The 14,388-nt window shown below is 42.4% G+C and overlaps 1 protein-coding gene across 19 annotated transcripts in view; it reads right to left on the bottom strand.

The window, feature by feature from the left end:
- The window catches only part of FBRSL1 (fibrosin like 1), a 404,406-nt gene that overhangs the window by 175,979 nt on the left and 214,039 nt on the right, over positions 1-14,388 (bottom strand). For all 19 annotated transcript variants that reach the window (XM_026091846.1, XM_026091849.1, XM_026091843.1 and 16 more), the window contains one exon: positions 6,762-6,791. In XM_026091846.1, the coding sequence (XP_025947631.1) occupies positions 6,762-6,791 (30 nt within the window). The remainder of the gene's footprint in view (positions 1-6,761; positions 6,792-14,388) is intronic.

Here is a 14,388-nt window from a genome sequence, read left to right on the forward strand (position 1 = left end):
CAAGGAGTTACCACCATTACACAGGTAGCCCTTTGRATTTATGGCTGTGTCACAAYGGGGTCTCCTAGTGTGGGCAGAGAGATGTACATGATGGCTTTCTTCCCCCTGTTGTCTCAATACTTACAAGTGTCTTCACAAGGTCCCTGGTGTGGGGGAGGAAAATGCTAATAGTTGGGGAACTGGAGGAGGGAGACATTAAACAATTAAAAAAAAMCAAACAACAAGCAGAGAGCTAGGGACTTGCAGACTGTCAGTGGCAGAACTGGTATTATCCTGTCTTGCCCAAGAGCTCTCCATTAGATCTCTTAAGTCCTTTTATGTGAGCTAATGATAGATTTTTGACACCAAACTACAAGGTCCTTCTTATTGTTCACTTTGAAAAAGAAAATTCTACATTTACCAGAATGAATATGGACACCACAGACTGTGATGTCTCAGCTGGTTATATACAGACTAATGTACTTAAAATTTGAGTTACTGTCTGGATAAAGGAAAAAGAATACAGACAAAAATCCCAGTAGGAGGGAAAAACATTGGTTCTGAAGTTTGAACCTGTTTTATTTTTTCAAATGCTTTCTTGGTTTATTTAAATTGTGGGAAAATCAGGGTCAAGATGGGCCATTTTTATTTTTTCTTTTTACTGGGAGTTGCAGACCCCCTTGTTGGGGAGGAGAACTAGGAGGGCTGCTTTCCCTCTGCAAGGGTTTATAGGGTCTAACTCAATTCCCCTAAGTCTCAGTTGGAATCCTGTTATCTGCTCTGCGTACCCCGTGGGTGGGCGATGGGAGCCCAGGCCAAATCCTTCCCCCACTTGGAATTTCCCAAGGAGTGACTGAGTGAACTGGGTATGCAGTGGGTTTTCAAGATGCTATTTTGCTGGTAAATCTGTTCATGGAGAACTAACTATAAAATAAATTAATTGAGCAGTGAATTTTTGTCTCCTGTGATGGCAACAACATAATGTTTGCCTGTTTATAGCACGCAAGGCTTTCAAGGGCTTCAAGGTTATTCTAAAGGCACTATTTTGATAATCTATAAAAGCAGATCTGTTTTTAATAACAACTTGTGGCTCATCTGTCAAACAGAGGCTTTTTTCAATTAAGATAACTAACCACCTTCACCCAGTTATTATTTTATAGGAATCAGGTTTCTAGCTGGTTTTCACTTCACATCACTCGGTTTTCAGTCTGTAAGAATTAAGTTTCAGAGGAATCACAGATTCTGTGTATATATATTTGCATGCACATACAAATATGCACATGTGGACATGCTTTACTGCTGCAAATTGCTATGCCTCCAACAGAGCCCAGGCACATGCTCCTACAACTGTGTTCAGCATCGCTCTTCATAAGCAGAGCATAGTATGGTAAAAGGATGACATAAATCAGACCTTGTCTGAAAACCCAGCTGGGAAGTAACTGGCAAGTGAAGAGTTTTAGTTATTAGTCACAGTTGAAAACTGTCACAGATCGAARTGTAATGCTAACAGAAGTGCAAATACTGCCACGTGAAAGCCTTGGGTTCAGGTTCGTGTTGAACGGCATTCAGCAATTCAGTGTTGCTCCACTCCTGCTGCTGCAACCAATAAGAATTGGGATCGCTGGAAAAGTACCAAGTGTTCATTCCTCAGAGAAACAGAAAATCTGATGACAGACAAAATGTTTGGAGGCCCTAGCTTAGGTAAGCATCAAAAATAGCAAATGACTGATTATCTGAAGGGGGAACTAAGCTTCCAGCTAAACTTCCAGTCTCACAGAAGCAAGAGATTTATCAGGTGGAACCCGCTTCTTCTACTGCTAGAAAAAATGTGACAAGTTTTKGGGGGAAGGAGCCTCCAGCAACTACTAACAAATAACAGCCCCTGTGGGCTTCAAATGAGTGGCTCTGAGGGGTCCCAGGATTGTGGCTTATTCCAGCCCTAGAAGACAATGCCCTAAAGCTGCACTGGTGCACTGACGAATGAAGCCGCACAGAGGAGGAGAGTGTCAAGATGCAATAACACCTGGAGAAATTTGGACTGATGGAGGCTCTTTGGGAAGAGCTAGTAAGCCGTCTGGCTTCTACTCACCCACCAGCTCATTTTGGCAGATCTTGCCTTCCTTGACTGCCAGCTACCTCTGACATGGTTCTTCCCTCCCCGGCCTTCAGCAACTCTCTGCTCCGCTCTGTTGCCTCTGTAACCGCTCCTATCATTCTGAGCAGTCTTCAGATCATCTTCCCCTAAGTTTTTAATCTGGTGACTTGGGGCTTTATCTTATTTCTGGGTAATCTCATACAGAAACCCACAAACACATGCAGAGACAGTAACTATTTCTGCTCTTAGATCTCTCTTCACGATCACATCGCTTTTTCCTGCTGCCTAAACTATGCTTTTTTCTTGTGGGCTTGTAGCCACCTCTTCAAGGTCAACACAGCTAAAATAGAACTTTTAATGAAACTCCCCAGATCTTCCACATAGTTTATTTTCCTCATTGCTTCCACTCCTCACTCAGATCTGTAGCCCTCAGAACTCTCTTTGACTCAGATCACTATCTAGATCTTAACATCCAACCTATGCTTAAGTCCTGTATATTCTTTTTCTATATACCATAGTGAACATCCCCTGCTCATCCATAAAGCTAAAATTCTTGGCCAAGTTCTTGCTGTTGCAAAGAGCATGGCGAAAGCACTGTTTTGGCAACTTGACTTTTGCTTCCACTTTGGATATGGCTTTACTAGTCTTAAAGATTGCTTGCTGTTACTAAAACACAAACACGAACTACAGAAGAAATGTATGGTAAATACTGATTCAACTTAGAAATACAGTGTCATTTTTTATATATCTTACTTAGCACCACATTAAATGAAGGAATGCCTGATATCTAACCCCTGATTTGGAGAGCTCGCTTACGTGCCAGGGCCGTGCAATTAAGCTGACAACCCACAATTTTGCACACAGCAGACAGAAGTCCAAGACTGAAAGAACTTGAACGCTGAATTACTTTGAAAGAAAGAAATAGGCTTTTTTTAATGCAATCTTGAACACTGTTATTAAAAAAATGAGAACAACATTTTGGAGTAACGAGCAGAGATTACTCATTCCCTTGTTTTACACAAGTTGACTTTTGGCTTTCTGCAGAACGCCATTTAACAGAGCACATTACCAAGCTGCTAGCCACTTTTCATAGTGATGCTAAAGCAGGTAAGAGACAATAAGTGGAACTGTTGATGGTTTATATTACTCTATTATGTTAATGTTCACTAAAGTATGCCATAAGCTCTCTCATTACATGTGTATAAACCAATTCTCTGTGGTGTTATTCCTGTGCTAAATGCTATAACTACATAAATCTTGAATTAATGGAGACTTTATAGTTCCTGAAAATGAAGGGTAATTGCTATCTGTTAATGCTGTTGTTGCTATTAAAGGAAGTATATATTTTCAGTAACAATGTTTATGGACCGTGAGCCTCACATCGCAGCTATTGCAGAGYGTGGAGATAGTGTAATACGATTACCAGGCTAACTCCCTTTCTCTCCCCCCTCCCTCACAAAAAGCACAGCATCATTGCCACAGTTTCAACAAACTACCAGGCAATTCTCCTAACAGTTGCAGTGTCCAAACTGATGATGTCCTTCAAAGAACATACTGTAGAAGAAGTGGGATTTGCATTTCCATCTCTGGGAACGCATGATTTGTTAAGTTTTTCGCTTGGTTAAATGACTGGACAGCTCAGTTTATTAGTTTGGGTATTTTGAACAGTTCTTCAAAAAGAGTGTGGTGACAGAATGATAGGTGTGAGAAAGTATCATCCCACTTACTTCCTTTGAGATTTCAGCAGTGATGCAGAAATGAAAGGCTATACTTGGCTAGAGATAGTTTTCAGAAAGTAGAAGGGATGGACAAGTCCCCAGTCTTGAGCTCCTGTTCTCCGATTATTAAAAATAGCAGCGCTGTTTGGAAATGTTCTCACAATCTGCTGTGAAACTGCACCTTGCACAAAAGTAAGGACTCCTCAATTCCGATATACCTTACGTATGACTGACTATGCTCAATTACTTTTCTCCCCTGGAGTCCTGCCCAACACTGCACAAAGGAAAAAAAAGTCATCAGGAATCTGTTTATATTTTCAATGCAGTGAGGGTAAAGCCGTAATTTTCTTTAATGTCCATGTTTTAAAAACATTAGGAGCTCAATAATCCATATACCTATGAACTAAATAAACAGTGGGTAATCAGCTGCATGGTAGAGAGAGAAGTAGGAGGTGGAAAATTCCAGTTTTGCTTCTAGCTCTATCACTGACTCAGTTTGTACTTGTATGTGAACAACTTTTTTTGTCCATTTTTCTCATGTGTTATATACAGACAATGGTGATCTGCTGTTTTATGACTAATGAAAAGTGTTATGGAAATCAAAAGTACCTTATTAACTCCTGCCCTGCCCTTCATTAGCACCAACACACGTAGGTGTACCTAGAGAAAGCTGCTTCTTGCTGACCGAGCAGCAGGGCAGGACTGCTCTATAACACTGTGGAAAGCAGCTGACCCATCGTGTCATGTGGGAAGCCCGATGTTGGGCTAGACAATATGTCCAATACTCCACCTGGCTGCAGAAGGCAGTGAGCATTATTAGAGGACACATTTTGTCAACGCATAGAAGAGGGAAAACACACTCTTCAGTGTAATCCCTCAGGGCATTCATGCCAATATTTTTATAGCTCCTTGTTGCATCAGCTAGGTTAGGCTTTAAGGCAAATACTGAATGAGTTTCCAGGAGTGTAACATGCCAGGTATTAACAGAGAGGCAGGTTCCCCTCGTGTTCCCCAGCTTGAAAGCAATGTCACGTTTACATTATCCCTATGAAAGGTTTGAAGTCTCTCTACTTCAACCTCAGTGAGTTTACATGCATGCGCATGTGTCTTTGCTGACAGAAAAGCAACCCTACTTAATTCCAGAGACCTATTTAATGGATCTGATGTCTTGTCTCATGCCTTTACAGATCAGGCAAGAGAYAGAAAGATGACGATCTTGTGCTGTTCTCCTTACGAAGAAAAGAAGTGCTACTATTAAAGTGGAGTCGCCTTAAGAAGAAGGTAGCTGGAAAATATGTGAGCCTAGAAGGTCAACTTATAGTTACAGATATGTAAAGAAATGCCATCCTAATGGTAAGGAACACTATAATAGTCTTTCATCTGCTGTAAAGGACAGTAAGTTACCAGCCAAACACAATGCAGCTTCCTCTGAAGGTAACCTCAGATCCCACATTCTGAAAGCTAATCAATGTTGTTCAGATTTCAATTTCTTCTCTACAAGGTGAAGTCAAACCTAATCTAACAAACGTCAGTCTCAGATGTAATGCTGCTAGCTGGGTCTACCAGTGTAATTTAGATAATCATTAATAGCATAGCTGTATAATAAAACTACATGTCACTTACAACTTCATCTGAGGTTTGACTGGCAGATCTTTAAACAGTTTTCTAAGTGATTGCTTTTACTTTCTTTGATTGGGCAGTCTAAGAAATGTTTTAACTCCATGCTATCTAAGCTTTTAGGGAATAGTTTTTCACCCTCACTCCCCCTGCCATCAGCTCTGCTGCCTTGCAACCTTGTGAGTAAGAAATGTGAACTCGGGGGTGATGCTGGTGGTGGAGGGGACTGGAGGGGAGTGATAAATAAAATACATACATACATATATCTAAAATAAAATATGCAAAGAATCTTTCATTCAACAGCTAAGATTTAAATGTTTCTCTTTAATCAAGCCTTCATCCCAAACACAGTTTTTGCCATATTCCAGGGATATTAGGTAGCTGATRGGATTTTTAAAAGAAAATGAAGGACACCTTAATGCATCCCAAGGTCTAACAACACTAAAAAAAAAGACAACCAGAAGAAGTTTTCACTGTACTCTCTTGAACTCAGGGTAACCTCCAATGTATGGCTGCAGCCAGGTGTGCTGCCAAGGAGACAGGGCTTTCTGAAGTCAGCCTTCACTTTTGTAATGCTGATCCATTAGAAACCTGCGTGCTGCAGCTTCTCATGAATGAATGCAAGAGACCGGACAGCCAAAACATAATAAAAGTTTGATGAAGATCTAACCTGAGCCTGCCAAGTTTGATCTGCAAGAACAGAAGTCAGCGAGGGATACTCAAGTCTGTTATAGATTTGATGCTTAAAAGCATGGTGCAACTGTTGCTATGTAGTGGGATTTCTCTGTTTTCCTTGCAAAGGTGAAACAAGAAATCCCTGTACAAAAACACATGACTACAACCTTTCAATGACCAACCTCTGCATCAAAAGAAAAGGTCAGAAAAATCATTGCCCTGTGATAAATATGCGTGCAACATGACAAAACACTCCTTGACAGTTACCATACTGCCTTTGAGGGTAGGCACTGGTTGTCCCATCTTCTAAACTGATTACAAAATTGACACCTTCAAAGGTTACTATAAATAAAATATGGGCTCTCAAGAAGTTATCAGAGGAGACTCCCTCCAAAACAGAATGACAGCACTAACACTAACACTATGACTTGGGTCCTACCAAATGTTCACATATTAATCAAAAAGACTATCATGTTCATGGGAGGTTCTCTTCTGTAAACGTGGACTAGTGAAGAACACAGGCTACCTAATGCAACCTTCTTCCATTCAATTATAGATATTTTTAAATTTGACATCAAGGCTGGAGGAAAAATATTATTTTTAGATTCATTCTTATTTTGTCTATGAGGGAATTTCCAAGCTGGTAAAGCACATGAAAGAAGAAAATTCAGTCTTACCTTATCGTCAATATCACTCTCGCTGTCACACTGTGGATTAGAGAGAGAAAAAGAAGGTTTTGTGAAACGCCTTTATGTATATGGATCTTCTGCATCATCCACTTAAATCCTTAGGATAGCTGTTTATTATGTTCTCAGTTCAATCAAACATACATTTTTGATGTTTGCATTAATGCCTTTTAAATTGCTAGCATAAACCAGACAAAGACAATTTATCTCTTTCTATACAAAAATATGGCATACTCTTACTTGAATGAGGGAAAATGAACTTTAAACAAAAAAGACAATCAGCTATGCTTTATAATAACAACTGTAACATGAATACCACAACAAAAAGCATGCCTTTTTATCATCCCAAATTGTGGAAGATACAGTAACAGTTTTGCATTGCTTCACCTTGATAAGCACTTTGTCATCTAACAAGGAAACTGTGAAACTGGCAATCAATTTCTAATTTAATGAGTGGTATCAAGAATAGTAATTAAAATACATCATAAATTCTGGTACATTTTTTAGTTTGAATGAGATCATGATCCCAGGAGGAAGTGTTTACTTAAAGAGTTTTAGAGTGAAATCTCTTACAGCCTCTGAAAATGAAATGCTCTATTTTCCCAGTACAAGTGACAGAAAGATAACTTGAGCACTGAATGTTTTAGGACAGATAAATCTCATTGGCTGGAGCTGAGAAAGATTTACAGTTGGGAACAGAAATAAGTCTCTTGGTGTCCATTATACAGACATAAGATGGCTAGCATTTTGCAGCTTTTGTGTCGGCATTGCAGCCTGCATTTGATGGTGATGGTCCAGGCGGGTTTCCATAATTGGTGGCTCTGTATTGGGTTCCCTGCTGCTACAAGATGGGAACGGGCAGGCCAACAGTGACAAGCTGCAAATGTGGAAACGGTCCACAAGAAGGCACGTGCTTCTGTGCCATGCATGTAAAAGCAGGAATAGGTCTGCTCGGTCATTTTGTCAGCTCCTTCTCCTCCTGGAGGGGAGGGAGGACTCTTTCCTGTCATATCCTTTTATCCAAAAGTTATAAAGCAGAAAGTTCAGTGGTGACATTCTTAGCTTTCTGCAGTTTTTTGAGAGACTATGTAATCTCTCCTATTTGGCACATGAAATGATTGACCCCAAACACTTGAAGAATCTTTTCAATTCTCCAAAACACACCATGCACACCAAGAGCAAAGATGCAGGGGAAAGATCTGCCATGATGGTTATGCAGTTAAGACTGCTCAGTTCTCCAAATGAGTCCTTATTTTCATTTAACTGTTTGCAGTGGAAAGGCTTTGTGTAAAGAATCTTGTTTTCTACAGTCTTGACTAAGCAGAATTCTCTTCTCTTTCAAAGTTAAACCTCGTTTTACACTGCCCTTCCTGATCCATAAGATCTCTTTCTCACAGAGAAATCCAGCTGTTCTAGAATGATGTGAGCAGATCTAATTGTATCTATAGCCATTTTGGAGAAACAAGAACCTGAAGCAAAAATGGAAGAAATCCCAGGAAGGCAGCACACTGTTCTGCAGGGGCTGGGGAGCTGCAGGCAGGCAAGACCTACTGGACGACCAGTGTTAATGACTGCACACTGCATTAAATCCTAGACAACTACTTTGTGCATGGAAGGCAAGAACATCAGATAGCCATGGCTTTAGCAAATACTTTCCTGTAAGCTGTATGTGTCTTTTTTGGAGATTATTTCCATCACTGAACTTCAGGAGAATCATTATAGGAAGCATGGTTTTACAAACCAGATATTCAGATCAAAATTAGCATCAGTCTTGATAAATCATCATTAGCAGCCATTTTCTGACTCCGCCAAACCCATGCTACACAACTGTGCACAATTAAACACCTCTGCTCTGAAGAGCACCAGGACTGGAAGAGGACTACTTGTCCATCACAACCGAGGCAGGCTGAGGCAGGCTGAAACAGGCTGTGCTGGGCACAGGCTGCTCCAGTACCTGCTGCATTTGCGCTTGCTCCAAACAGTGCCGACAAAGCAATACATTTATTAAAAACAAGGGAGGGGGGAGAAGGAAGATGCRGTCACAGCAGTACACTTATTATTTACACACTCTTGAGAAATGCAGGATGACTCAAGAGGAGCCTTTCATCTCCACCCGGGGGGCTGAGATCAAGTCAGGATCATGCGACTCCTGTTTGCTCTGGCTGCTCCTGGGGAGTGCCCATACCCCAAATTACTAGCATAAYTGAGTGGGTCACGAAGACCAAATTATTTTGCTCCTTAAATCTGGTCTAGGCTATAYCATAAGATACCATTTTAATCACTGYACACACATATTTAGAGGCAGAATATTTTGATGACATGATTCAAACTCTTGCACAGCTCAGGCTAAAGAGTTTCACCTGGTGATAYGTGCACCTGGCTCCATGATTTATGAGCGTGCTAAGGCTAACTTCCAGAAAGACACTACTCTCAATGTAAAGGCTCCAAGGGATGGTGAAGTGACTCTGTAGCTGACATGGCAGCAGGAGGCAGCTGTGTCACTCGCTGATAACTCATGTGTGCTGCTGCCAGCAACGCTGGAAATTCATTGAAAATTTCCCTACTTTAAATAGGGCCCAAGCAGTAGCCCACTTAAATCAGGTTTGAGACAAATCKGAAAATGAGCCTGGGAAAGTTTGCACTGATCTACAGCTTCTTAGATGTAGAAATCAAATTTTTCAGGCTACCAAGTAAGAACATTACAATTGAATTACACCTACCTCAAAAATGGTATAAAAAATACTTTCAAGTCTCTGTTGCTTAAAATCCAGTGCCTGGGCAATATCAATACAAATGCAGAGACTTAAAAATGATACAAGTAAGAAAAAAAATCAAATAAATTAGGTTCAGAAATATATTGATTAGAAAACTTCTAAAATTATCTTTAAAACTCAGATGCCTTTGCCTATGAACCCTGACAAGCTATTTAATAAAACTGCAGCACTGTAGGCCTTAATAAAYTTAGCTTAAAAGCATTTGAGAAGAGAAGTAAAAAAATTTTGTGGGACCTTAATAACCATTATTATTTAAATACAGTATAATATTGAAGTCTCTCTCTCTCTCTGTGTATATACATATGTTTTCGTACCAAAACTTGTCTCCRTATTTGTTACTGTATTATGATATTTAAAAAAAGAGAAGGACAGGCTTTATCTGGCTTTTAAGAGAAGATTCTTCTTTAAAACAGATTTGGCCTAAAAAATTCACATCTACAAGGAGTRTAAAAATCCATTACTGATGGTTTGCATTACTAAAGGTGCAGAACTGCCTTATTTAGATGCCTGATTTTTCTTTGTACCAATATAAAACTTTGTCTCATGTAGATAAGCGAAAGTTGTAAAAAGCAAGTGAACCATCAAATCCACATGCTAAATTTTATAAACAGACATACAAACGAAGCAAACATCTGCTCTCTGAGGATACGTTTTCCCCATTCAGGATCCGAAAATACTCCATAATTAATTGTTTTCAAAATGAAAAGGACGGCAAAGAATTTTGTCTCATTTTAGCTTACATCTTTCTTAGTTTAATCACCAATGCTGCAATCTTGCAATTCAAGAAGCCAGTGGGCCCTATGGGCCCTATGGATGCAGCTCCACATGCAAATACGGCTCTGTGCAGACAAGGAGCCCATCCCTGCAGTTGCGATTGCAAGATGTGTGCTTTAAAACCTGTATTTTGGACAGCAAGGTGCATATCATCTTGTTTATTATGAAATAGCTTTCCTCTCCCACCTCTTCCAACCTGGAAAGACTTAAATATACACAGAAATGGTACCTAGAAGATCAGCCATAGCGATTCCTATGGCATGGCTTTTAATTCAGCAAAACACTACATCTTAATCTTCATGAGAATGAAGTCCTAAACTGAATCAGAGCTAGTGAGGGGTCCACATGACAAGGGAACACTCAGGAAAAAGTAACATGCCATTATTTATACGATGTGGACTTGTGCTTAACATACGGTGTCCTGCAAAATCGAGAGCTTGAAGCAAACTCAAACTCGTCACTACCCACTCGCATTAATCTCCCACCGCCCCCTAAAGAAAACAAACGGTCAGCTTTGGTGAAGAAAACCAAGCTTCAGAATTCATTTAGGTTTGCTTTTTTTAATTTAAAGAAAGGCGCTCCCACATACGCATAAGGAAAGAGGAACTCTCAGGCTGCTGAACACGTGCGAGCGCCACAGAAAGGACCGTGGCAAAACCAAACCCGGGAGAGAGATGTGAAAACCAGAACCACCGCGGACCCGTGCTCTTTTGGGGGGGGGGGGTAGAAACGCAAGGAGCTTTCAATGGGCCAGTTCAGTTTCTGTGGTAACAGGCTTAAGTATCTCTACACGCTCTTTTCTTTAGCCTCCTCCTCTCCACCTCCCTCGGCTACGGAGGGACACCGAGGCAAAGGCCTTGGGTCAGCAAAAGACAGGCTGAAGCCGATGCTTTCTAAGGTGAGGAAGTTTAAATGAGTAACGAAGTAGCGGGAGGAATTTTGGCTCGGCGCAAGGGCTCGCGGCGAGGCGAGCTGCCCCGGGCCGAGGAGCAGGAGCGCGGTGGCGACGCGCGGCCGGCCGGGCCGAGGTCCTCCTCGCCGCAGGAATGCCGCCCGGCCCCACCGCCTCGCCTCCCACGCTGCTGCCCTTGTCCGCCGCACAAAAGCCCTTGTCAAAATACAAACTTAAAGAAAACGCAGAGAAAGGCAACTGTTGACAGCTATGGGGGCTCATTGAAAGACAAAAGCTTCAATTACCTGGATTTTTCTAAAGGCCTGTTAACACTCCTGGCCTATCAGCAAAACTGTAAACAGCCATTGTGCTGGGTTCATAAAGGCTTGTAAAAGGATTATTCACCCAGTTGTGCCAATTGCCTCTCAATTCCCCCAAGAATGTTTGCAAAGCGGACCCCTAATTGTGCCGCCTTTTGGAAACAATTTCTTGCGGTGACAGATTCAAGTCAGAAAAACCCTCCTGTGGGGCAAAGTTAAGCAAAAACAATACAGAGTTCAGACAGAATTGGTTCTGACCACCACAAACAGGCCCTACACTATCTTTTCCCCTCCCTCACTCTCCCCCCTCTGCCCCAACAGAGGCTGATACAAGTTTTGCAGAAGAGGAAGAGGGAGAAGAGCAGCAGACGCGGGCACTTCACCGAGAAAGCCCTATGCCCAGACGACTCCGCGAAACCAGCCCTTTGTTCGAAGGGCAGGAGAGCAAAGCCTGGATGCTGCAGTGACTGAAACAAACAGAAAAGGCTGGTGCTTTCCTAACCTCCGTGTAAACGATTGCAGAATCCCCACTCACATCCTCCTCCACTACCACCTCATTCCCACTATTGTGCCTCCAAGACCTGAGGAAACTGAGACAGGAGCGTATGGAAATAAATAAACAAATATTTATATATATATATATACACGTGTATCTGTATAGCTCAGGCTTCCCGGCCTTTTTTTTTCTGTGGCTGAGGTGGAAGTTCACATTTCGAGATCCCCTCCCATCATGACTTCCCCACGACTGGCCAAGGAGTCATGGTGCACTCCAGTATTTGGCTTGTACCAATCATCTCAGCTGAGGAAAAAAGAGGGGAAGTTGTGGCTATTGTAAAACAGAGGCAAGTGCAGATTTGGAAAAGACCCTTCTTTTATTGCGGAAACGTAGATGCCACCAGCAGCACACTGATCTGCAGTGAACTAGAAGTGAACCTCTAACCTCTCCCTCATCCCAAACACACTTACGCTGAAACAGGGGAAACATAAACTTTATCTGCTGTAGTTCTCATGATGTATAAGCATAAATCAAATCACTCCAAATAACTGCAGGTTAGATATTTAGAGATTTGTGGCATAGCAAATAAAGCTAGGTCTCCACCATAGAAGTTTTCTGGTAGACCTATATGGCCAGACGTGTTCAGTAGTGTGATCACTAGCTCTACCCCACAGCCCACACAGTTAGGACAATTGGAGTGTTTTCGCCATTTATATTTTTGACTGTAAGAGGGGACCAGGCCTGGAATAAGCCGATGCACAGCTTTATCCAAATAAGCAGCATCTACAGAAGAAGCATTTAGGCTATGTGTTCTGGGACACCTACATTGGCACAGCGCTCTTCGCAAAGGCATTTAGTTAAAGAAGTGGTAGAATCTGGATCACAGGTGTTTGTATATGATTCTGAATATTGTTCTCAGGTGAGTTCAGGAACCATGCAAATACCCTTTGATTCTTTTTGTTTGCCCCCCCAAAGCATTTTAACTTCCAGACCACCAAGTTTTTCTTCACATAATAAAAGTGCTACACTTATTAATGTGAAATCACATTCTCACATAACTGCCTCACACCAAGAACTAGAACTCTAAGAAAAAGAAAAACCAACAAAAACAACCTAAGTCTTGCAAGAATTGCAACAAGATGGGCAACACTTTGGGGTTATGTCATCAGTTAGGTACAGAGAAATATTCCTTTATCGGAAACGGGGTCACATCCTCCAAGCATCTGGGAACTGCACAGAATTCACCTCACCTTATTTACGTAAATTCAATACCTCCTGCTCCATCCAAGCTCTAATGTTTATTATTTAGGTCGTGCCTCCAGAGCCTCGAGGCCCTATCAGACCAGACACCGCACATCACAGAAGTTGCAAGCTCCTGTCCAAACAGCTTACAGAAACAGTTGTTTTCCTTTATATACAAACACACATACCTACACACATTATTTATATTATGCTTAAGAAGAGGATGATAGACATCTAAGCTGGCTGTGTGAAAAAACAGATTCCAGCCCTGAGGGGCACATAATCTAACCAGTCTACCTGCAAACAAAATTGCGTGGGAAGGCATAAGGCAGAAGGAAGAGCAGCCCAAAATATTAAATATACAGTCTATAATCACAGCGCAAGCTGGCATGCTAGAATATTCATGTAACAAGTTGCAAAAGGTATATGAAGGGTTTAGATACCTTCAAAACTTACACACCCACCCAGACAGTCCCAGAGGATGGCCACGTTCCTGCTCTTTTACTATTTCCGACCATACTTAGTTACCTCATTTCCTTCCAATAGTGAGGCTCAGGGAGAAGCATTAGGCTTCAAACCCAGTTCGCCAGCCTTTCTTTTAAACGAAGAAATAAAATCCAGCGTGTTTGTAGGAGCCCTGGGCTCGCCCTGCCCGCGGAGCGCGCTCCTCCGGCGGCGCGGGCGATGCTGGGGGCAGCAGGCGAGCGCCCGCGCGTGCGGGGGGCCGGTGCCGCTTCCTCGCGCGCCTGGTACCGGATTCATGTCTGCAGGGGCTCGCTTAGGATGATAGGAAGAGGGAGTTTTATCACGAGCCAGCCTGACAGAAAAGCCTGCTAATGGGACTTGAGGCATACACAGGAAAGAAAGCGCCAAAACATTAAGCTACCGCCAAGTGTCAGAGGGCCCCTGATTTATTGCAGCAATTTTGCCACTGTGTCCTTCGTAAGGTCCCACAAGCCCTTCCTCCTGGCGAGGAGGCGCGAGCGGCGGYGGCGGCGGGGGGAGGCGAGCTGCGGAGCGTGGCGAGGGCCCAGGCGCGAGGCGGGGGCCGGGGGGCGACGGAAATCGAATGTTGACTTGAACTTGCCCCAGGCAGCGGCGCGTCCTCTGAGCTCCGCTG

The sequence above is a fragment of the Apteryx rowi genome, unplaced genomic scaffold, assembly GCF_003343035.1.
Source record: "Apteryx rowi isolate R43461 unplaced genomic scaffold, aptRow1 scaffold_93, whole genome shotgun sequence".
Classification (NCBI taxonomy): Eukaryota; Metazoa; Chordata; class Aves; order Apterygiformes; family Apterygidae; genus Apteryx; species Apteryx rowi.